The sequence below is a fragment of the Acanthaster planci genome, linkage group LG02 (genome assembly GCF_054643075.1).
Source record: "Acanthaster planci isolate LZ-2023a linkage group LG02, COTS_SCS, whole genome shotgun sequence".
NCBI classification, from domain to species: Eukaryota; Metazoa; Echinodermata; class Asteroidea; order Valvatida; family Acanthasteridae; genus Acanthaster; species Acanthaster planci.
Genome location: NC_141778.1, coordinates 1,303,697 through 1,328,360, shown reverse-complemented (window position 1 = coordinate 1,328,360; position 24,664 = coordinate 1,303,697). Strand labels below are relative to the sequence as shown.

The window sequence follows — 24,664 nt, the reverse complement described above, 5'->3', positions numbered from 1 at the left end:
ATACGTAAACTCGGAGTAACCAAATGGGCTGCATTCGATTTGGAATTCGCAAATGAAGATGTCAGCATGTACTTGGTCAGAAATCCTGACGAAGCCGGGAAATTCATTACAGACACCAGCTTTCCGGACTGTGACAGAAAAATGAATTCGTTCGAATATCGCACGTTGTTTTCGTTTCTGGTGGCAGGAAACCGTTTCGGTGTCAGCGTTCTTCGAGTGAATTCAGAGGAAAGGTGCTGAAAACTGCTTTAAGTATCATTTGTTTAGCGGAAAAACTGACCGGGCATTTTGACAGATTGTGACCAAGATTTTGTTTTAATCTTCATCAAACTGCTTGTCACACAACAGAATAAACCAATCGGTGACAGGAGCTCGACAAGGTAATGACTGAAATACAGATTGAACAAAATCTTTTATGAATCTTGTTATTGTCTGAATTCAACGATGGAACAATCATTTTCTAGTACATGTTAATTTTTTTTCGTCCAAAGCATCTCTTCCATCAGTTGCCACGCAACCAACAGTTATCCATGGTATAAAAGACTGGTACCCATATAATTGCACACGAAGATCGTGTAAAGACCGTACGGTGATGACCTAAAGGGTCAAAAAGCCAGTTAGATCGTGTGCGCTGGTACCCAGTACGTTCAAAGTGTACACTACGGCCACGTCGTCAACCAGCCCTGTCTAAAAGATAAAAGGCTTATTAATAAATGGATTAACAGGAAACCAACCGCCGGCCACCGTAATTTGGAGTACCCGGATGTGGAACCAACTAGTGCAGTGGCTGTGCAACTAGTTCCTGATGCTAAATAAAATAATTCATTATGATAACAAACCGTAAACTGGGGAAATTTACATCGACCCAAAAGGTTTCTCCGGGTGGGAAAAAAAGCTTTGTTTTTCATTTCTATTCGGAAAAGGCCTGCCTGAACGGCTATGTTTGATAAAAATTACCCTCAGGCGTTATCATGGGGAATCGGGAGGGGATGCAAAGATATAAAGTTACCCAAGCTCTACAATATTTTGCCATAATCTTTGAAGTGTCAACCCGTCATAATCGAGACAAGCCCACCATCGAATCGCTTTACACACGAAAAAGGCCCACCTTCTCAAAAGGACACAGCATTCCCAACGCAAACGTGGACGCCCGCTCTCGTCTCGACTATGTACATGTACGTTTACATTTTGTCAGTTGTGGATCAAACTACTCTAGCCTACTTTCATTCCATGTGAGGAACCTTCACTGAACAGTGTTCAATTTGAAACCAGTGTGCTTGCTTCCTTCTGTTGTCAAGTTATACAAATAAACATATTTATCACAGCTTCCCACGGTAGGAGACGACAGATCTTCCTGAAAATTGCTGAGAAATTTCAAAACAGAAGTTGGTAACAAATGCGTTAAAACAACCTATGCGTGCATTGTGGGTGTTTTGCCGCAAAGCTAAAGCAGAAAAAACAGTTGGTTCCTCTTGTAATACAGGTGGTTTCGGAAACTATTTACATGTCAATGACCTGCTCTAGAAAGAGACAAAGCTCGCCAGATGCTGGTTTACGTCCGAGTCCGATGATGCGCACTGCGTTAGTACGGAAGTCTGGGTACAGTTTTCACTTGTCCAATGAGATTTTACTGAAGCCCCTTCGTTGCACAAGGATCTGGACATAGGCCTACTTATTTCTTTTACAGTATGGATATTAGACTGCTGTGGATAAGAAGGCATGCACATCATTATGATCCAGTGTCACTTCCATAGAAAATTAACATTATTCACAGAACAATCACAACAGCCGATGACGTCACCAGCGCGAACCAACTCTGTTGCAATTTGCGGAGAGCACGTAAAAATTTCGCCTCTTGTTACCACATAAAACATCCTAGTCATAACACCCTCACTTCAACCCCATGCTATTCTCATCCAATTTCCTCCAACCTAACGATGGCTTGCAAGAAAAGGCGGGAAGATGACGAAAGAAAGACGCTGTGATCGTGTTACCAACAGAGCTGATGATTGGTTTACCGTCTCCAAGATCGTTTTCCCTCCAAGTCTGCGCGCTATGGGACAAGTTTCCTGCCGCCATCCGTATCAACCTATTATATCCAAGGCGATTTCTTAATAGTGCAACGTCTGTGGTATATAGAGACATTTCAACGAGAACTTAATATCAGTTTCTTGAAGGGTTGATTGAAAACCATTCAAGTCATGAAATCCTATCTTCGGGTGACAATGACACCATAAGGTATACCTTCAATGCACTGTATTCCGTCGAATGGATCGCGCAACTTCATACCGACCCCTCTCCGCATTTTTTTCGGTGTCACTGTATTCCCCTTTTCCTTGTTAACGTAAAGTCTACTTCTTTCTCTACAATTCTCAAGATTCAAACTTTCAATGTTTACACAACAAACATACCATCCTTTTATTTTCTTTAAAAAGTGCGTGTTGAGTGTTGGAGGCTGTTAGTTTCTAAAGCTTCGCGTTTAATATTTCAACTCCATACAGGGCATCTTACAATGTGCCAACTACTTCATTGATCTAATGTGGCGTGCCTAGGGTTGAATTTGCGAGAGGTCTATTTTAAAGGCCACTAAGATTAGATTTGGTCATGATTTTCAACAATACAAAAGCTCTTCCTGTGTTTTCAAAATTCGAAGCGGGCGTGGGGGAAACAATTCCGCGCAAAAGCCTCGAGTCGCAAGCTTGACACTTCATCCCCAGTTAACTGTCACTGTAATTTCAGACAGGCACTAATTTTAAAAGAGCTATCTGCTGATCACGTGGCCACACAAAAGAGAGGAAAGACATGACAGTAGAGAGAAAAGAAAATTACTAAAATTGTGAAAATAATCTAGCAGTATGCTCAAGATGAACTCAAACGTGAGACAGACGAAACACTTCTCATCACATTTCACGTGTGAATCCACGTTATCGATGGCATACAAGAGAATTTCTCGAGCAAAACATGACTTTCCAACTACTGTCACTACATTCATGTGATACTATGCGACAACTTTGTAACACGTGTATTAAAAAATGATTTGGTTTTACGCAAGTTACGCAACAATGCCACAAAATGAGATCAGACATTTTGACAAATATTAGCCACACCCCAAAATGCGGGCCAGTTTTACTTACCCCCCCCCAAAAAAACACCCAAAGCAAACCGAATATAAAGCAATGTATACGTATTGCACTTAAGGGGTTGATCCTTAATTGGTATATTACCAACAAATTCCTCCAAAAATCATGGGCTATCTGTACATTTCATACGCCTACGAATGGTACATGCAATCTATATTACACATGTTTTCAAGCCATTTTTCTTTTCCTTTAACATAATTTACAGCATTATCTTCAATTCCAAATACATGTAGTTTGGTCACTAAACTTAATTCATTTACGTGCAATATGCCAGTAATAACATCTAGTTGTTAAGTCTTCTCGGTTTTGCGTTAATGCAAAAAAATCTTGTAGACTGAAAAAATTCAACCTAGTTTCTGTCTTGTACCAATGTTGGAGCTGGCACCAATTGTAAGTACATGTAACCCGTTCACAAGACTGTAATAATCCCAAATCTTGAAGATGATTATAGAAATGTATCTGGGGTAATCCAACCAGCGATTAGAGATGAATTTCTTAAATATATCACATGACCAGTTTTCAACCAATGAAGCGTTACGATCTCAGTATCATTAAACATATCATTTTATAACATGTCTCTCCAAATTAAATAATAAATGGCCTCACATCAATGAACTGTAAGAACCTAAATAATGTAGACAATACTTTTATTTATTTTACAAGTGAAAAGATTGTTTTTGGTGTCTTCTTTCTTGCACTATCTTCTCCCAAAACGTCTTCTATAACCTGCAGAAAAGTGAAAAAAATACAAATGTACTAAATCAAAACAGCAGACACAGTGACCAAATATGAACGGTCAGCAATGGGTTTTTTTGCCATTCAAGTCAGGCATTTAATAGTCCATTGTGTATGTGGTTTTGGAACAGAATACAAATCTGCCTCTGGTTGGCTAAGAATGACGGGTACCGGTAATATAAGATGGTAACCTGACTCCTTACCTGTCGTGCACTGGAGATGGACATATCTCCTCTCATGACAAGCAAGTTGACCAGGTGGTCAGTGCGAATGTCTGCATACTTGTTGACCAGTCCCGAGATCTCTAGGGACAGCAGGGACGTGTCCATCAGTTTGATGACTTCGGCCAGCATTGGAATAACTTCACATGGAGACTTGTCCTATTGGATGAGACAATGACGTAGTGAACACTATAATGTTACTATAACTGCGGAAAGTAACCTGCTTAATCCACCAACTCTCATGAATTACCTACTGGGTTATTTTGACAATCTTTTGAAATGTAGCAAAGGTGGAACATCATGTTGGTTCTTAAGTATTTTGTTGGAAGTTTGAACTTCCAATGCCTAAAACACTGTACTGGTTTCCACCACTACACTTTGACCCTTTACATTTGTCAGTGTGTATGTTGTAAATTGTGCCTTGTGAACAAAGATTTGGGGACACCTGCAAGATAGGGTTAATTGATTAATAGTTAAAACATCAGTATATGTACTAAGTTTGATGAGTGGAAGGGGTTCAAACCAAACTATAATCAATCGCTCGGTTCAACTAGTATTAATCAGAAGTTAGTCTTTGGATGGTTTTTCTCAGAGAAATGAAGTGTCAGACAGTAAGCTGGTCCTTACACAACAAAGTGGACTAATTCCATTGTAAATCGACAGATATCTAAGGAGCATGCAGAACATTTCTGTCCAAAGCCATTTTGGGGCAAAACTGAATACCTCTCTTTTCAGGATGCGTTCAAAGAGAGCCTCGATTTGTTCAGATTCCTTGAACATTTTGTCGGCTGCTGTCCTTCGCTCTTCGTAGCTCCTGAACGTCATTCGCCTGGTTGAAATGAAAATTGCTCTATTAGTACCTTATCATTACTTTGCTCATGAGCTGACTGATTGGTTGAATAGTGGATTACTTCATCAATGGAATGACTGATTGGTTGAATAGTGGATTACTTCATCAGTAGATTGACTGATTGGTTGAATAGTGGATTACTTCATCAATGGATTGACTGATTCAACCAATGGTTGATTACTTCATCAATGGATTGACTGATTGGTTGAATGGTTGATTACTTCATCAGTGGATAAATTGAAAGATGAAAACATGAAAGAATTATTCCACTAATGACAGGTTTGGATCAGGCTGAAACAATGGAAATGTGAAGCCTGGAATTTAAACTTTTATGGATTCCAAGTCTACTGTCTTCCATCTAGATCTTAGGCAATGGACTGAGACTTTGCAAACTGACAAAGGGAAATGAAATTACTGCTGTTCAGAAGAACTGGCCAGAAAGATTCTGTTAATAATTATTTAAAGGCTTTGTGTGTTTCTACTTGTGCTTGGTACTTCGCAAACATCCTCAGCAGGATGATAACCATGCCAGTGTATCATTGGCAATTACACAGTGTGACTGATGGACTATTTCATTGATCATGAATGGAATTAAAGATTTTGTTGAAAACCTTATAGATGGTCTTACTTTTCTACAAGCGCCTTGATGTATTCTGTCACCAGAGTTGTTTCCAGCTGTCTCACGAGTGGCTCAAAGAAGTTTTTCTTGAGGTGAACAAAGTCTCGATAGTAGTCCTCAATGGTCACACACACGGTGTCAATGGCTGGAGACGTTTGAATCTGAAGCCTACGATAACGACAGGGTTAGTCAGCTACTGTCAGAGGTGCAAGTGCTACATTCAACCCAAGTCACAGGAATGAAATGCAACCATTGATAGGCTAAACAGCGCCCTCTATCACTCCCTCAAGCACACAGAGAATAAAATAGCTGGATCTTTAGAGATTTCTACAGCTGTGTCGGAAACATCCTTCGGGAATTGTGGCTATGTCTGCTGTCAGCATGCCCAGTGTGTTTTCCAATGGGTGAGGACCTAGACCTAGCTCTAGACTAATGGCTTCAGATGTAGCCTAAGCGCTGAGGTACTCATGGAGAGGCTTGACGACTAAACTCACCACGTTCTTGACAGGAGTTGCTGTAGATGAGGTTGTAGATCCATCAACATCTCACCAATCAGATCACTCATGCTTGGATGACAAAGACAAATATGAAATGTTGACCAAAAACAGGTGATTTTTATTGTTCTGAATTCTCCCATGAGGTAAGGGGCACAAGTGAATTATCCCACGAGCTAAAGGGCACAAGTGAATTATCCCATGAGCTAAGGGGCACAAGGAGGAAAATCTATGAGTCTATCTAGAGGTTATAGTCCGAGTTCAATCCTGGGCAGGACTGTAAATCTGATTTGCAAAAAATTGAAGAATTTATTGAGAGTATTGCCACAGCTTTCCACTATGAAATATACCCTCTGACACCAGCCAATCCCTGTGCATTTTGTGAAATATACCCTCTGACACCAGCCAATCCTTGTGCATTTTGTGAAATATACCCTCTGACACCAGCCAATCCTTGTGCATTTTGTGAAATATACCCTCTGACACCAGCCAATCCTTGTGCATTTTGTGAAATATACCCTCTGACACCAGCCAATCCCTGTGCATTTTGTGAAATATACCCTCTGACACCAGCCAATCCCTGTGCATTTTGTGAAATATACCCTCTGACACCAGCCAATCCCTGTGCATTTTGTGAAATATACCCTCTGACACCAGCCAATCCCTGTGCATTTTGTGAAATATACCCTCTGACACCAGCCAATCCCTGTGCATTTTGTGAAATATACCCTCTGACACCAGCCAATCCTTGTGCATTTTGTGAAATATACCCTCTGACACCAGCCAATCCCTGTGCATTTTGTGAAATATACCCTCTGACACCAGCCAATTCTTGTGCATTTTGTGAAATATACCCTCTGACACCAGCCAATCCTTGTGCATTTTGTGAAATATACCCTCTGACACCAGCCAATCCCTGTGCATTTTGTGAAATATACCCTCTGACACCAGCCAATCCCTGTGCATTTTGTGAAATATACCCTCTGACAACAGCCAATCGTTGTGCATTTTGTGAAATATACCCTCTGACACCAGCCAACTCTTGTGCATTTTGTGAAATATACCCTCTGACACCAGCCAATCCTTGTGCATTTTGTGAAATATACCCTCTGACACCAGCCAATCCCTGTGCATTTTGTGAAATATACCCTCTGACACCAGCCAATCCTTGTGCATTTTTTTTTCTAAATGCTGCATAAAGATCGCAGAGAGATGAAACATGGGCTTATCTACATTTTAATCCAGTGCAACTTTATAAAAAGTTGCCGTACCATTCCATACTGAGTCTGTTGAAGGAATCAACGAGGTTCTGGACAAAGGTTGTGGAACTGGGCTCATTGGCAGGGAGGTTGAGATGTCTCTTCTAAAACAATAAAAACAAAGACAAAAATGGCAAAATCAAAACCTCTGTGGTGGGAGCAAATATCAGAAGATCTTATCCACAAATCAATCCGGGTGGGATTTGAACCCCGGCTTCTGAGATGTAGGTAAGAAAAGTAGCACTTTGTCAATCTGGTTCCCTTGGCTATTTTAAAGGGACTTTCAACTTTGAAAAGCCTTACCTCAAGTTGTTTGGTGAATTCAATGAAGAGCATGAAATTGTTGACCACTGCAACCTGATAAGACCAATTGTAACAGGAAGAAAGTTCACCAAAATGTTTTGCTCAAGGTCAACGGGGCAAGTGATTACCAAAACCACTGAGAGCATGAACTAAATGCTGCAAAGCTCCTCAGCAGGAAACACTGCCTCGCAAATGTGGGTGTTCTGCAAGTCTTAGCAGAAAAGCAGTTGAACACAGTAGGCACTGCATTGCATTTGCCTCTGCCCATTTCTGCTGAGCATTTCTTCTCTATGCTTAGCAGTTTTCTGTGTTGAACAATCCTCATTTTTGGCTTACCATGTACTGGAAGTAGAACCTTGGCTGGCTTCGGTCAGCAAGGTGATCCTTCTTGTAATTCTTAATAGCACCTGCAATAAGTCATAAAAATCATGACCATCCAAATCCTTCAAAACCCACCAAGAGGTTTGGAAGATTTTGTAGGACTAAGGATGGTAGAATACAGCAAATCTTTCTTTACATGTGGCTTCATGTCCGTTGGAAATTGAAGTAAAGAGAATGTGGTGTTGGTTTCCAACAGGGTAGGTTTTGTAGATTTAGGAAGGTTCCAAGCAAAAATATCTAAAAAATAAATAGGAAGGAAATGTGTGAGTTTTTCCATAATTTGCTCGATAAATGGTACAACCCTGGGCATGTGCACCCCTTAGTAAATGATAAAGCAGAGTTGGGTCAAAGGTCAGGGTTCAAGGATCACTTGTTTGGCTGGTAATACCAGCAATGTCATGTTATTTATTTTAAATACAAAATCTAATGGACAGGCAAAGAATTTGAATGATATCACGTATTGAAAGCCAAGACTCACATCTGTAAATGTCAATGAAGAGCTGGAGTTCTTCGATGCAGAGTAGGACCACTTTGGTGGTCAAATCTGTGCTGATTTGGTTGGAAACTTGAAGCTAATGATGGCAGGGGACGGAGGGGGAAATAGGAAAGATATAAACATCAAACAAATGTAGGGATGAATGCTGGAAAACTGGAAATTTGGTCAAATGTACATACGTGAATACTAACAAGAACATGACATTTTTTTTTAAAAGACGTAAAATCTTGAAATTCTGGAGGAGTTAAATCCCTTGGAAGAGGATGCAAGAACACAGCAAGTTAGTTGAGTAGATAGTGGAAAGCACTCGATGGTTCTGAGGAAGATCAAATTCTCATTGGACTCACATTTTGTTCTATCATCTGGAAAATAATGACAGGTAACTGGGTACGGAAGTAGCCTTCGCCATCTGCATCTGGCTCTGTGTCACTCTGCCAATCCTAGCAAAATGAAGACAGGAAATTTCTAATTGCAGAAAGGGAGAGTGGACTGGGGTGATTTGAATCTGACAGAACTCTGGAGTCAGTAATACACGAACTGACATCAAATTGCACTGCAAGTTATTGTTCTGTGCTTTTTAACAAGTAATATGGGCATATGTGACGTGTGGGCTTGTGTGGCAAGCACATCTTGACAACATAAGTGCGGCAAACTTCTCTTGTGGGGTTTAAAATATAGGACAAACTGACCTTGACATCCGACTGCAAGGCATTGCCCATCCACCTCTGGATGTTAGTGTGAAGGGTTTTAAGGTATCTGATGAAAAAAAGGGGATCAGAAACACCAACCACTGACTTCAAGGGTTGAAACAAACTTTTACTGCTTAAAAGTTAACCTCAAAAGTAGCGAGGATCGATAATAAACAACAGATACTAAGAAATACATAAGCTCCAAAATGCAGCTCACAGAAGTGTACAAATGGTTAGACAAATACTGGTGATTCTTCCACTTACTGTTGCTGTAGGTCCTCAACTATATTTGGTGGAAGTAGAGGAGGTAACTTCTTGATGTCAATACCAAGCTCAGCATGGCTCATCATCATTGGTCCCCTGAGGTCACGTACGCAAATCAGCAACCAATCAGGAACATGGATAGATGTTTGGGAACATCTTGTATTGGACTGTTATCATTGGTCAGTTTAGATCACAAGGGCAGGAAGTGACCAATCAGAAACTGGGATTGGTACCATTACGGCTTTAAGGTATCATATTTGTGTTAGAAGGTAAAGTTCTAACAATTGTGAGGAACTCTGAGTGGTTTGAAACTAATCTTTCACCAACTACGGGTAAAAATATGAAAATGGATCATCTTGGAATTTTAGAAAAGTGCTGATCAAATCTCAAGCACTAATTACTGTGCTAACCTGTATTCATTTAGCCAAGTAAGCAGCGAGATGATTTCATTTGGTTCCAATTCATCAGATATCATCTCTTGCAACTGCGATAAATGAAAAAAAATAATAAAATAAGAAATTCACTGTAAACTCAATATTTCCTGTTGCGCAGTTGACAAAAAGAGATCAATATCAAACAAAACTACCTAAATTTCAAGCCAATCTGAATCTTATTGGGCAAAATGTTTAATCATTATTAACAATGATGACATTATTTGTGTGAGAAAGTGATGTCATCTAAACAAGTCCAACTTACATGAACTGCCAGGCACTCCTGAAACATGTTGATAAAATGGTCAAAGATGTTGTAATGTGGCGGAAAGCATGGCATTAGCAAGAACTGTGGACAGAGCAAAGAGACGAGGGTGAAATTTAATTCCATTGTTTCTCAATGAACAAGGCAGACATAAAGTTCTCTCCACGACAATATCACTGGTCCAGTAACAGTTAGCTTCGACTGGAAACATGGAAAACTCATGCACACTGGAAAACAAGAGAAGACTACAACTTTTGTTTTGCAAAGTGGATTTGGTAACACTGGAGAAAAATGTCTTTTAATGCAGACCAATACTTTCATGGATGTGGTCCAAGAAATTTGTTCTTCACCTTGACAACCTTGAGGTCACCGACCATGTTCTGACGTATGAGTTCAAGATGGCGGACGAGCCACATTTTGTCAATGGTACGATCCTCCAATTGAGTGCCCTCAATCCTGAGAGACAAAATCAAAAAGAAAAACCCCAACTGAATTAACCACTTCGTGCTTGGGAGCCCAGTACCGGAGTCGTTGGCTTTATATGCAAAGCCAGGGTGCCCGAAATCAGACAAAGGAGCTTGGCTCCAGAGGTAGTCCATCATTGTTTTGAATGATTATACCACTGTTTGTGGCATTCAGTGCGAGCGGATTACCACCAGCGACAAAAGCACTACAGGGATGAGTGATACAATACCCCTGTACGCTAATCTGGTCCACATTTGAAAAGCTGCCAGCAGCAAAGTGGGCCAGTTTTGGGAACAAAAGAAAATTATGTAACACCGCACATTTTGGGCTCTTTTTACAAGGCGGCAGGCCTGGCTGAAATACTCAGGCATCACTGGATGTTGTCTGTCAGAGTAGAGTAGCCACCAGGCAGTCATTTGTGTGGGTATATACGTCCAGTCAATGAAGTTATTAATTTTTGAAGCATTTTGAAAATGGAAAATCTTGAAAATCCCCTGGGAATACGTCACGTAACTTCAAAGTAAACCCGGCAGCATATGGTTAAATATACATTTGGCTGTCATTCACGTTGTGTGATGACTGAATGCAGTAAACCTTTGCAAATGATGTTTAAATGATGCAAATGATATTCAACCACTTACCGTACAAGAACTAGCTGTTTGAGTTCATCAAAGCATTTCTTCTTCCAGCTCTTGGGACGATCAGGTGCCTTGAAACCAGCCATCTTCTCTCGGTCTAGCATCTTCTTGTCAATTCTGATTTTGATCAGACAAAGATTTTTGGGCATGAGTTTGATCCCAAGATGGGTAAGGCGTGGAGCTTTGCATGGTGGTGGCTGAACTGTATGAGACTTGTGGATGAACCTTGTAAGGAACTCTCTCTTTTGGAAGAAGTGTGGTTCTAAAGAAGTGAGTACTCCCCCTTCTAATCAGAACCACTTTTCTTCCAAAAGAGAGAGTTTCTTACATGGTGCATCCGTAAGCCTCATATAGTCTTCTCAAGATCTTTTGTAAGAGACTTCCTACTGTGTATACAAATATGACCTGATCTTACAAAATGAGTCTTAACGTTACTTTTTTTTCATTAAATTTGTTTTGGTGTGTATGAGAGGGTGAAAAATAAGCTCTTTGGTTTGACGCATCACTCAGTTTGGCATCTAGGTGAAAAATGGGCATCATGTGGGTGAAAACTGCTCAGGGGTTCCTACTGATGCACTACGTCAGATAAGTTTGAAGGGCGTTAACTCAGTAGTGCCTCTGGTAACTTAAAACTCATTTTTGTCAAGTTAGATCCCAAATTACATGTATGTTAATTAGTGCTTGTAACATTGCTGAAACCTCCAAAACGTCAGTTTGTGCTAACAAGAGAGTGCTGATTTTATGCAGAGGTCATAAATACGTGTCACATGATAGCATGGTGAGCTGGCAGACATTCTAAGGGCAGCAATCCTCTGAGAAGCACTAAGTACTTCCCTACTATCGTCTAATGCACCCTCTCATTCAATCCATAAGCAGACCAGCTCTTACATCCTCCAGTGCAGTCCAAGTGGACCGTATTGCCATGTCCAACTGACAAGAGTAAAGTCTCCTTAGGATGTATCTCAAGGGTATTAAAGGCTCACCTCTCTTCTCTTTCGATGATGCGCAGCGCTGTGGTGACCATGGATGGGTTTTCCCTTGCAGCGTTCAGGACCCGGTGCATGACCAGCTTCAACTGCCTGAAAAGCATCTCCTGCAGGACAGTCAGATTAGGTAATGGAAGAATTCAAAAACTTGGAACACAGAAGACACTCCAGTGCACTTTAGACACTCAGCTTAAGATAAGAGAATGTCTCAAAATTAAGAGCTCTCTTTTTCTGTCAGAACGTAGCATATTTCTGATGGGAAAATGTGGGATTCCAAGAGATTTGCCAATCTGAATGAGCTGTTCCTGAGTTTCCAAATGGGAAAAATGGAGCATCAATATCTATCAAATCAGCAGAAATAAAGCTCATACTTACCGAGAGCCTTCCAACTTCTGAGAAGTATTGCTTCAGGAGCTGTGGATGAAACAACCAGGACGCAATCCGCATTATTACTGGATATTAGAAGTTACATGGTTTAGAGGCTTCGTCAGCTACCAAAATTCTCATAAAATGGATTTGAATGGATTGGCCTTTTCTAGATAATACTTGCTATCCTTATTCCTTTCTGTTGTTTTGTTTTTCGTTTCACTTACGTGATCATCCGTTGGATTTTCAGAGGGATGTTTATGCAGCTCGTACAAGAGGTCATCCCGAGAGCTCTCCAGTTCCATCAAGCTGTGAGGATGCCCGTGTAGAAAAAAGGATAACTAGTCAATGACCTTTCTTGTTGACTTCTCAGAAGCCAGATAAAACAAAAATAGTAGACTTCATTTTGCATCCTGGAATCAAGGAATGAGAGTTTATGATGCCAAAGAGAAAATAGCTTAAGCTCTATCTGTACCTGGTACCTCCCTTCCATGATGTCTTCCCCTCCCCCTGCTTACCCCTTGTGAGCTTCCAGTAGCTTCTCATCCTGGATGAACTTCTCTGTCTTGATGATGTTCTCTGGCACGGTGAAGATGTGTTTCAGATTCTCCACGGCAGCAGCCAGCTGAGGAAGAAAGATGGAAGCACAACAGAAATGAGTCACAGGTCCCACTTCTTAAAAGAACTGATCCTAGATCCTTCAAAAGCCACCAGGAGGTTTAGAAGGTTTGCGGTATGAAGGAAGGTAGAGCCCAGTCACTGTTACATCAGATGGGACTTGATGCCTCTTGGAAACTTACGCATAAGGAATGAAGATATAAAAGGACTGCGGCCTCTGTCAAACATACCTTGGGAGTTGGGGAAAGATTCAGCTTTCAAGGACAACCTTTCAACCACCAACTATAAGATCAGTTTTAATCCCTACTTTTTCAGCCAAATCTACAAATGCTGACAGCATTTGTCTCAGCGAGGCCACAAAGCTACTAGGAGGCTAGAGTCATCTGACTAAACCTTTGACCTTTGACATACTGACCTGGCTATGTTGCTGAGCAACCTCTTTGACTTCTCCCAGCTTGGATGACAGCTCAGCACACTCCCGGTACTTGCCATCAACTTCCTGAATCCTGAAATATAGAGCAAAGTTTTCTTTTCTTAATTCATGATTTCAAAATTGGGCGGAGAGAATTTACTACTAAAGAGGACAAAACCCCCAGACTTTTAAATCGGTCTTTAATTTTTGTTTAAGCTCCTTACTCACTGAGCATTTTCTTGATTTTAAGCAACTAATATTAACGTAAAGGGGCTTGAAATGAGACTAAAAAACCAAGCAAATTTATGATTTATGAATGTGAAATTAACATACATGATAAAATATAGCAAGTTTTCAATACAATCTAACGGAAGAAAAAAGGGGCTCAGCTATGAGGGAAACATTTGAACATCCTCCTTTAAAATTATTTTTGTTCAAACTAGCTTGATCATTCTTATATTTGACTTTGATGAGACTTTCATGCATTTGGAAACCAATGTGCTGAAACAGCACAAGACAAAGTAGCACCCTCAATGGTATCATACAGCCAAGGTTCACTTACCAACCTCTGACCTCTCGTATGCCAGAGAGGGCACTCTGCAGCTGGCTCAGTCCCGTACGGACACCGTCCAGCTGTGACTGCATGGCTGTCTTCAATCTGGCTTCCACCGATGCCTGTGGGAAAATACAGTCAACAATTTGAACCCAAAACGTGACTGACCAAAAGCAACAACATTTTGAAATACTGCAGGGGAATTTTTATGAAATTATTCACAGCTCTCAACACCACCACTTCCCGATGCAATCAACTTGATGTGGATACAATGTGTTCGTAATTTTACAACACCTTACGGAATAGGACTCTTTCAAAAGATTCTCTCAAAGTTCTATTGAACTTGATGCCACAATAACCAATGTTTAACTTTTATTATGTGATTTAATATAATAGACAAAACAGATATGATCACTTGTCTAGGCCTAGGTTCCTACCTTCTTTCTTGACTCCCTTCTCCGGATTTGCTCAACTCTTTCCAGCTGATCTGGCCTCTGTTAAAAAGAAAACAATAACTCACAAAGTAATAACAAAATGGGCAAGTAATGTCTTCCGTCATGTCTGTGTATGGAAGTTGAAATCAACCTGGGCTAATGTTCAAATCAGGAAAGACTGCCACTTGACACCTGTGCACAAACCCTTTAAGACTGGTCTGAAAAATTGGAAGTGTTTTTGCAGTAAACAATTCGGTATTTTCCCTCCTAAATCGCACTTTTCTGGACATACTTTTGCTTTCTGATGACTAATAGGTCACTATAGGGAATTACTTATATGGAACTCTTCTCTCAACTTGTTCCATTTACATCAGTAAAAACGGTAGGCCCTATTTACCAATCTTTGCTTTGCTGGAAAGAGTTCCATATACGGACACTTGATGCACAATGATTTGGAAATTTTTTAGCTAAATTTCATTTTATTGCCTTGGACATTACAACTTTTTGACGACTGTTACTAGTGTTAGGCCTAAAAGTAGTAAAACATTTTACGCACTGGTTGTTGTTACGGCAGCCATAATGCATCTCCTATTTTCCATCGTTACGGCACTGCAACTGTGCTTAAGTGCAGATTTCGGACTTTATTTCCTTCTAAAAAAAAAAAGCCTCCAAAGCCTCCGATGAGAAAAGAAAAAAAGATTCCTGCTTAGGCCAATACACTTAGAAACCAACACAGAAAACCAATTACAGTATAAAATATGAAATTTAGGCAAAAAAAAATTGTCGAAGCGCAGATTCAAACTCACACACCATTGTTTCCAAAGCTTCCACCTTGACCAGTTGGCCAAATGCGTTCAACAAGTCAGGTAATTTTAAAATATATAAACCGTCGTGATGATCAGCTACGTCATCGCACTTGTGCAGTTCAGTGCCGTAACGATAGAAAATGAGAAAAGTGTTACGAGTGCTGTAACGATAGCCACTTCGAACATGGCATGGTCACTGATGGTTTAAGGGAAAATTAGTGTTGCCCGTATATCATGAACTCATTTCGCTTCACCTTTTGATATATTCTGACCATATGGATGAATACTGTCATTCAATTTAATAATACTCTAGGAGAATGTTAGAAAATCATAACTGCGCTGTGAGAATACGGTGAACCTGGTAAAGTGACGGAAGTCATGGAAGTGTGACGATCATGAAGAAAACAAAATTTCTTCTGCCCACCTTCATCATGTTTTCAATCCGTTTGCATGCCGCCTCAATGGCGTCAATTTCTGCTTTGCTGAAATCCTCTTCATTCATGGTGATATAAAGGTCCCCTTAACGTAGAATAAGGCATGAATCAAACTTATTTGTTAGAGGTTTGATACAAAGTTCTAAGAGTCAAATTCCACTGTCTAGTCTCAAATGGAAGTCGCCATCTTCAAATAACTACATCAGCTCGATGAGGGCGCACTCACAGCGTATGAAGGTGGCGGATTTGCGCGGACCAAAGACATCCCGTTCATGTGTCTTAGACGCTCGAATGAATTTGGTATTTTCAGCCAGATTACTGAATCATTCAATTATTGAACAAATTGCAACAAACAGAAAAGGTTTGGGATTGTCATGGGATTCAGATTAGAAAATAAACACTAACGAACAGGTTGTCATAAACTATTTAAGTTAGACCTTTAAATATTTCAAAATACTCGAAGCGCATTATTTTCGATGAAAAGAAACTATCCTGAGTGCTTACAACTGGTATGGTCTTGTAGGTGACCGTGCCTGCCACTTACTACTATTACGAAAGGGAGGATCTACGACCATATTTTATGATATTTCTGGGGAGTGGGGGCCAAAACTTAAGGTTTTTGTAAGTTTTGAGGGGATCTAAAGCTAAATTCATGCCTTCACGCCTTCGTATGTAGGCCACATACCCAGGGAGTGTGCAACCTTCCTTAGTTTCTAAACCTAAATTTTGTGATTAATTTTCAGGCGTGTTATACCCCGGCCCGATGAGCCTCATTATCACATTAAATCAGTAATCTTACTTTTTGTGGACTGCTTGGAGAAAGTAAAAACACAACGAAAATCTATTCTACTTTTTCTACAATCTGTTCAAAGCTCGATGAACGGCCTTGAATTTAACTTGTACCAAGATTTTTTTTTCTGGTTGCCCGATACGGTAGGCGTCCCCTGAAAGGCAGAAAAATAATAATCGATTGTTTGCATGTAAACTTCAAACGCATTGGAGCGTTCAGGGTAGTGCATTCAAGGCCGAAAATGAAAGGACACTCACAAAAAGACTGCATACCACTAGTTGTGGCACTGGAAAAAAACGTTGGGTCGCAAGTTGTTTTGGGGAGTTGGTGGACGATTTAATGCAGGCGGGACAGTGTAGGCCTACCAATGCCTACTGGAACCAGACACAACTTTCTGGTTCCTGATTTTTAGAGAAAGGTCCGAGGAATTTGAGAACCGACAGGGGACAGTCATGTCACTCAGTGTCATCATGGAGGTAAGATCAAACTATCACAAAGAAATCTTCGACAGTTAGAAAACAGCGACAAATTTGCTGAACTTTTACCCTTGACTTAACTATTGATTTCTGTATGTCGCTACATGGCACATTTCAGTCAACTACTTTAGGTATACATGCGTGTGTTTCTGAACTTCATAAGGCTGTGACAGATATTTTTGTATATGAAGATGACCGTGACATTAAGTTGCTGCATTATGGGCCTACGCCTTAAAGCAGTTCAGAGAGGTTCAGCCCATAGTGCACTGCCATTTCGTTTTCATACCACTGTTGACGTCACTAGGCAATAAAAGTGTTCCATGAGTCATGAGGCTTAGTAGCGGCCACTGAAGTTCTTCAACTGAAGCGCTGACGCCGTAGTGTTTTCATGGTTATGGAGCTGAGGCGCATGACATTATTTAGTGGGGGAATGTCCGTATTTTGGACTGGATTTTCTCATTGTAGAATGGTTGCGTATTTATATCAATTTAGTTTAGTTCATTTATCAAAATACCAAAAGGTTTTCTACGTTACAATCATCGTTAAACACACTAACTAAAGCTGTCCAATATCTTGCAATACTTCTTTTTATTCGCTTGTTTGCTTTTTGGAATTTATTTATTATAATGCCTGCTAATACCTCTTCGTATAAGCATATGAGTAGGTTTGAAACCTGTGTTACATTCACTGTGGTCCCCGTCAAACGTGGCTTTGTCAGTAAACAAACTGGGAATCCCACTTTTAGTCTAAGACACCGGCTAGGTTTTAAGTTGAAATCCGGATGTTGACTAGTCTTGTCCAAGGCGTCTGTGGCTTTTTGTCCATGGGACTACGCAAGCGAAGCCGCCCGGCAAACAGGCTGCTGTGTGCTCTCACGGCATACCAACCCTCGTAAACGGCCGTACTGCTCCGTCCGTGCGTGTATGTACAATGCCCCTTACATCTGACCTGGACTTGTCTGGTCGACATGCAGTGAGCAAAAAAAAAACAAAAAAACATTGGCACACAACATACCGCGTGCACACAGAGATTCACCCACACAGAGCAGATCAGCGGGTTACAAACGGTAACACAAGCAAAGTTCAGGTTTTTTTTCATCGTCGGTCGACTTTGTTAACAATAAGATAAAACCAAACGCCTTGAATAAAGCTGGGGTGGATAGGATATTCTTGGGTGGATAGGAAGGTTACACTCCAATGGGCCCTCGATGCATGGTCGAAACTCGAACCGCACTCCATACTGAATACCTTACAAAGTCAAAATTTTGCAAAACAAGAAAATAGATGGAGAGAACGGAGAGATTAAAAAGAAAATAACCCTGACACTTTTGATGGGAAAAGTTCTAACCTTGGCAAGTGAAAACAAATGCAGAGGAAATGTATTTGACAGTGTAGAAAGTCCGCGTCTTTTGTCCATTATTTATGGTTTTCATTTATCTTTTTTTTTTTGGCAAGCCTCAGTCACGATGTGAGTAGCATTATTGTTTCAGGGCCGAATGCGAAGCTACTTGAAACAAAAGGGCTGTATGACAAGAGGAGTTCTTGCATGTAGCCGGTCAAGATGTCAAGGTCACATAATGCAGTCTGTGATTTATCCTGCGCGCCAAGTGAAAAGTGGCAAATAGTCTTACCACTCAATATGAAAGTTTCGGGTCAGTGGAGGAATACACCAGTGGCGTAGCCAGGATTTTACTAGGGGGGGCACAAAGGCGGCACCAGCATCTTACTCTGGGGGCACCAGCTTTCAGTGGTGTGTTTTTGTTAACCTTGTTCAATATTTTTTTTCAGTGAGGGGGCAAGGGGCACCGGGAATTTGTGGGGGGCAGGTGCCCCCAGGCCTGCTGTGGCTACGCCACTGGAATACATTGCAAAAAAACAAAACCAAAAAAAACCACCAAAAAAAACGAACTTATTAAGACGAACTCTGACTCTCGCATAAGCATGCTTTATTGTGTTATATTTAAACGCCAAAATCTGGGCCCGTGGGCCGGATTGCGGGCAGTTTGTTTTTAACTGGGAGAAAAGTGAAATTAGCAATTCTCTCTTCTGAATTCTGAGGCAATTGAGAATAAACTCGGGGTCTATGGGTCAATTTGTGCAGCCGGCTATTCATAATCTGGCACTATTCTGCCGGTTGGATATGCAAAGATGATTTTGATTCCAGAGACATTACTGTGTAAGATGTAAATCTCAGAAAAAAAACAGCAGAAATGTTTGGTTTCTTTAAAAAAATGTGGTGCAGCTACGTTACGTCAAATCATTTTCAATTACAACTTATAAGGCGTCATTGCACAGGTGAGTTGGCATTTTTCTTAAGAGGAAACACACTGACTAAGCATGTTTTCCACATAAATTACATTTTGCTGTAACACGTCAGTGTATTTGAATGCGTTTGATTTGTGCCTATTCAACCATTGTTCGCCATTTCGATGGTTCATTGCTTTCTTCTCGAGTATTCTGTCACTGAACATTTATTCGAGGAAGACGTACAAAATGAAAAGTGTGCTATTGAAAAATATAAACAAAATGAAGTTGGTTTTATGAGGGAAAGGTCCCTGTTAGATTATGCACCGTGAAAACAAACAAACAAACAACCCAACAAACAAACAAACACCCCAACAGGACGGCTCCTGTGATTTGTTGTGTTTTAAATGCAGTTCATTCCCCAATGCACTTGTAATGCTGTTTTCTGAAACCCCAAAGTGTTGTTGGTCTCGCTAATTTACTGTATCCTGCATGTAAGGATAATCTACGTAAATAATGAACAAAATTTGTGAAAAAATCCATAGGAAAGAATTTTTGTCCTAACGGAGTAATAGAGTAAGAAATAATGTGAGTGGTTTGATGAATATATTCGTTTCTAATTACCAGGAGCCCTTAGGCTTTCAGGAAGATGATTTGGAGTTTGTTGGGCGTGTGTCCCACACCCCCTCACAACCTCACAAGTACGGTGGAAGGAAACGGGATTCTGGCCGTTATGGATCTCCTACGGGACGGTACATCAGGGCAGCCGCTGGTCGGAGTCTTGGTGGTCTGCGGCCAAGCCAGTCTTACTCACCAAACAGCCCTCGCTCCAGCCAGATGAGCGCTCACCACCAGCCTAGAGTCACGCCCATTCGATTCATCCGAAATCCGCGCCATCCCAAGAGCCTATACGACACCGAGATCAGCATGAGAAACTTCATGCGGAGGGGACCGCCCAAGCCGACTCCTGAGCTGTCGTTCCCCGATCCGTCCAAGCACCGGGCTTTCCGGAACCCCATGGCTCCCCGCTTCCATCATGAGTTCGATTTCACTGAGGAGGACTACGACATAAAACGGAATCCGCTAGCAGGAGTGCACCTGGATGTGCTCTTGGCCGGAACCTCTGAGTTCCCAGGAACTCATAACCGTGGCTATGATGACACGGGCGACCGTGACATCGACAGCAACGACCAGGACAGCAGTGACAGCGACGAATCGGAGTCCTCTAACATGGGAGAAGACTTAGAAGCCGGCGATGATGTGAGCGTGAACGACTCTGCGTCCCGGATAGTAGAAGAGACCCAAAGGAGAGACGGGGCCATCTACTCGTCTGTGAACAAGAACTGGGCATCCAAATCATCGGGATCGCAACAGATGAGAGCAGAACCACCGCCGTTTGCCCCCCAGCCTCCACCGGTGCTGCCAAAGCCAGCAGCCAAGCCCTTGGTGATACCGCGCGCTGTGGCGAATCAGGATGAATACAGACAACAGGAACCCACCTGGGAAGAAGAGAAGGAGATACCGCCTCCCGTACCAGAGCCTCTGGATACCCTTGCTGAGGAAGATGAGGACCAACAGGAGGTTGAGGAGGTCGAGGTTGAACCGGTCCCAGAGTCGGCACCCCAGGAACTCCGTGACATGAGCACGCAGACTAACTTGAACATACAAGCCGTCGGTGGGGAGCAGGATGAGCCAGAGGAGGGGGAGGAGGCAGAAGAACGCTTCATCCAAATACAAGAAGGTCGAGAAGACGTCAGCATCATGACCCACGAAAACTGGGAGGCTGTGGCACCATGGTCACAGCGCTCGTCAGAACCAGTGACTCGCAGCACTAGCCTGGCTGTCAACTATCGACGAGTGGTGGCCGAGCTGAGCGGAGTAGATCGACAGAGAGGAGAACCTCCTCAAGAACAACGACCCAAGCACCAGGAAGGACGACGTGACCCTTCCCACATCCGCGAGGAACCCCCTCCCTGGTCACCTCCCATAGTACCTCAAATGGAGCAAATCTTGCGGCCCATACCGGGAGATATGAGGAATTACCCACCACCGTCTAGGGAGTGGGACGCCCCAAGGCGCCGGTATCCAGACAGTGGCATACCCATGGCTGCTTTCTGCAATCGATGCTGCTTTGTCACGCTCTTGCTTTTAGCACTCGGAGTCATTATAGGCCTTGCAGTGGTCACTTCTGTTTACGTCACCTGTGAGTAGACTGTCGTCTTAGTTCTCACTAGATTTCTCTCTTAATTTGACCAAACAAAGAGACGGAAATATAGATGACCTCATTTCATTGAAAAAGACTCATTCGTACTGTGTAGTATTACGTGTAGCAACCTATCTTGATAAAAAAATCTTTCAAAATAAAAATAGAGATCCAATTAACTGACGAAAAGATGGAGACACCGGGATTCGAACCCGGGGCTTCTCGCATGCGAAGCGAGCGCTCTACCACTGAGCTATGTCCCCGCTTAGTCGTGACTTTTTTGACAGATGCTTTACTTAGTGAAATTGCTGGATCAGACCTGATCGATTGGGTGATTGGTCAACTGGTAGCCTGTTTGGCAGTCAATCTCTTCGATCTATTAATCGATATATGAAAGATCAAGAAATCAGTACTTTTTCCTCCACTTAAATTGCAGCTGGTAACTGTGACGGTGCTCCGTGTGGATTGATACAAGAACAAGGATATCTTGGGGGTAAGCAAACCAAGTAGGCCTACAGTAATAACACCAAACCATGTAAATCTGCACCAAACATGAAACATGAATTCTCTACCACAATACAAAAAAGATACTTCTTCCCACTTTTTTTTTCTGAGCCTAAAACCTCACCTTGTACTATGTAATACTTGCAGAATGTTTTGAACAGGTTAAACATCCTGTTTTATTTTATTGTTAATTTTTGTTTTCGGTTTAGGGTTATTCGAAAGCTACCTTCTGGTTGTTTGATAAAAGATTTTAATTAGTATCTACTGAAAAACTGGATACTCTCCTCATGAAAGCACTTCAGCCTTATTCCCCAATACCACGAAGTAAAATGAAAATTAAACGGCACACGTATGAAAACTGCCTTGTTAAAAAAATAATCAACACTGATCGTTCAACACGCGCTGTTTTTAGATACAGCATACAATAATGGTTTGGCGCGCAAATTTAGAAGTGTATACAATTTTGGGGTAGACACTTAACCCCTGTCTTTGTGAAGGGGTAGATTTGTTTTATCAATACACAAATTGATAATTTTCCTCATCTTCAAATTGCAGGCCTCGTGGCGTTGGGAGCACTGGCCATTCTCGTAGTCTTTGCGTTGTTCACGTGGTGTTGTTACAACGTCTCTCGGAGACAACGCGACCAACATAAGTACAGACCACGAGAGAGACAAACGTATCTTCCATGAGAAACCACTGAACAGACTAAGAACAATTACCAGTTATTTTAAATTAATGGTTATATCTATATTAAAGGCTACAGGACAAATGCCAATGCAGTTTTTCATCAGCTTGATTTCGTTCCTAATTATATTATAGCAAAAATGTAGCTCATCAGTACGACGATGCTTTTTCAATTGTCTTCAAAACGGAAGCAGAATGTTGAAATTTCCGTTTACCTTCAAGTTCAGTGACTTCAGTTGAGGAAAAACTATGGAAATCTGACGATGACAAAACCTAAAGACGTTGTGCCAAACAAATGTAAAACCCAGCTCAGCTAAAACGTTGCTCATCTTTAGTTTGCGTCCGAGGTTATTCATTTTCCAAAACGCTGAAACGTTCATTTGGCTAGCATGTTTTTGAATTTATTGAATTACGAACATAGCAGGAAACTTTGCAGGGTAGGAGGACGAAAAATATTATAAAACTCTAAAGTTCCATTTCCCCCTACAATTAATTATCTAGGGTCGGATGAGGAAAAAATCCCTTTAGGCCAAACAAAAAGTCTCCGGTTTCCGGTCGGCGCGCGCGTCGGCCGTAGACCTGCGCCTCGGCAAAATAATGTATTTGGTGTAAAACGATGTCCGAAAGCGGTCAAACTTACTTAATCGACTGGAATCTTGCTGCTGCGTAATTGTAACCTGTTTTTGATGGGGTATGGTTAAGTAATACACTACAGTAAAGGAGTCAATGTAGGTTCCAATACATAGTCGGGCACTCTTTGTCAGATGATGTCATTTCTGTATTATACATTTACATCTGGGAACCAGACAAACGAAGTGGTCTTATGTCCTGTGTACATGTACAAGGTTAAAATGCTTATAAGCAGTTAAGAAAGTGCGGGGCCCAGTTTATTTTAGCGTTGGTAGCGGCCAGCTATACCCAGCAAGAAATGAGACCGAGGGGTACCCCCCCCCACATGTCCAATCCCTATACACATTCCAGACTATTGTTACCTAACACATCCCCCCAAGACTTCTGAAAGGAATTCCCCAGATTCCTGCGAGACAATGACCAACACAAAGCAGGGGGGGGGGGTTCTCTCCGTCTCATACCTTGCTGCATATGCTTTTGAATCCAGCTCCTGACCACAAACCGGAGACTTATTTATTTATTTATTTTTTTTGGGGGGGGGCTTAGTCCTGTTTTTTAAACCACTAAAAATCACCGTCGGGAAAAATAATGTTAGTTTTTAAATTAAATTTGTGGTCTAAAATTCCATTATTCAGTGTAGGCGGGTTCATAATCCAATAAAAAAAGTGTTGGACTTTCTGCAAAAGTAAAATAAGTTGATAGCGATAGTGTATATTGAACTCAATGTAATAAAAACCTTATTGAACTCAATGTAATAAAAACCTTTTAATAAAATTAAAATATTTGTATACATGTAACTTGTAAATCGTGTTATGTTGGAAAGCAATTTATACATTAAATTTTTAATGTGGAACTATGTAAATTTTAAACAAATTCTTATATTCTTTATGATTTTTATAAGAAAATAGTTATGAAAGGTGTATGTGTGTACATTTCCTGATTATGGTAACTATAATGATGATGATGAATTGTAGATTTTTTTCATACGAATATGTTTTATTTTGAGCATGCAAATATTCCTTTACTCATATCATGATGTAAAAACTGAAATACGTTCTGCAATTTTTAAAATTTAGTTGAAATAAATATACGGTAGCGCTTCATATTATGTTGCAGATGTTTTTAAAGGAAATTAAGTTTCAACTTGGATGAAAATGTAACAGTATGTGTTATATCCCTTACGACCGGTAACAAAATGATAATGAAACTTTAGGTTCGAAACTAATTTAACAATCAAGGAAAGTGCAGTAAAACGGGGAAAATGCACAGATCAGA

The 24,664-nt window shown here is 41.1% G+C and overlaps 2 protein-coding genes and 1 non-coding gene across 3 annotated transcripts; 1 reads left to right on the top strand and 2 right to left on the bottom strand.

The window, feature by feature from the left end:
• Nucleotides 1-2,385: 2,385 nt before the first annotated feature.
• On the bottom strand, nucleotides 2,386-16,050 carry exoc3 (exocyst complex component 3). Its single transcript, XM_022245810.2, has 24 exons — nucleotides 15,850-16,050; nucleotides 14,623-14,679; nucleotides 14,195-14,307; nucleotides 13,636-13,726; nucleotides 13,121-13,227; nucleotides 12,830-12,911; nucleotides 12,612-12,650; nucleotides 12,234-12,343; nucleotides 11,254-11,367; nucleotides 10,498-10,603; nucleotides 10,148-10,231; nucleotides 9,862-9,935; nucleotides 9,452-9,547; nucleotides 9,188-9,254; nucleotides 8,846-8,938; nucleotides 8,481-8,574; nucleotides 7,958-8,028; nucleotides 7,622-7,675; nucleotides 7,331-7,422; nucleotides 6,060-6,131; nucleotides 5,575-5,733; nucleotides 4,820-4,925; nucleotides 4,079-4,255; nucleotides 2,386-3,866 (listed from the first exon to the last, which is right to left on the bottom strand). Exons 1-24 carry the CDS (start codon nucleotides 15,925-15,927, stop codon nucleotides 3,792-3,794), a joined length of 2,211 nt encoding a protein of 736 aa, XP_022101502.1. The 5' UTR covers nucleotides 15,928-16,050; the 3' UTR covers nucleotides 2,386-3,791.
• Nucleotides 16,051-16,902: 852 nt separating this feature from the next.
• LOC110985082 (uncharacterized) lies at nucleotides 16,903-24,521 on the top strand. The gene is made up of 4 exons (XM_022245829.2): nucleotides 16,903-17,125; nucleotides 19,996-21,571; nucleotides 22,008-22,064; nucleotides 22,631-24,521. The coding sequence occupies exons 1-4, from the start codon at nucleotides 17,102-17,104 to the stop codon at nucleotides 22,762-22,764; spliced, it is 1,791 nt and encodes a 596-aa protein (XP_022101521.2). The 5' UTR covers nucleotides 16,903-17,101; the 3' UTR covers nucleotides 22,765-24,521.
• On the bottom strand, nucleotides 21,763-21,834 carry Trnaa-cgc (transfer RNA alanine (anticodon CGC)). Its single transcript has one exon. It is a non-coding gene; the product is annotated as a tRNA-Ala (tRNA).
• Nucleotides 24,522-24,664: the final 143 nt, after the last annotated feature.

Coding starts and splice junctions, on each gene's coding strand:
- exoc3 (XM_022245810.2), bottom strand. CDS start 15,927: ATGAATGAAGAGGATTTCAGCAAAGCAGAAATTGACGCCATTGAGGCG. Junction 7,423..7,621: donor AATTCACCAAACAACTTGAG/GTAAGGCTTTTC, acceptor TTATTGTTTTAG/AAGAGACATCTCAACCTCCC. Junction 6,132..7,330: donor AACAGACTCAGTATGGAATG/GTACGGCAACTT, acceptor TTGTCATCCAAG/CATGAGTGATCTGATTGGTG.
- LOC110985082 (XM_022245829.2), top strand. CDS start 17,102: ATGTCACTCAGTGTCATCATGGAG. Junction 17,126..19,995: donor CACTCAGTGTCATCATGGAG/GTAAGATCAAAC, acceptor TCTAATTACCAG/GAGCCCTTAGGCTTTCAGGA. Junction 21,572..22,007: donor CACTTCTGTTTACGTCACCT/GTGAGTAGACTG, acceptor CTTAAATTGCAG/CTGGTAACTGTGACGGTGCT.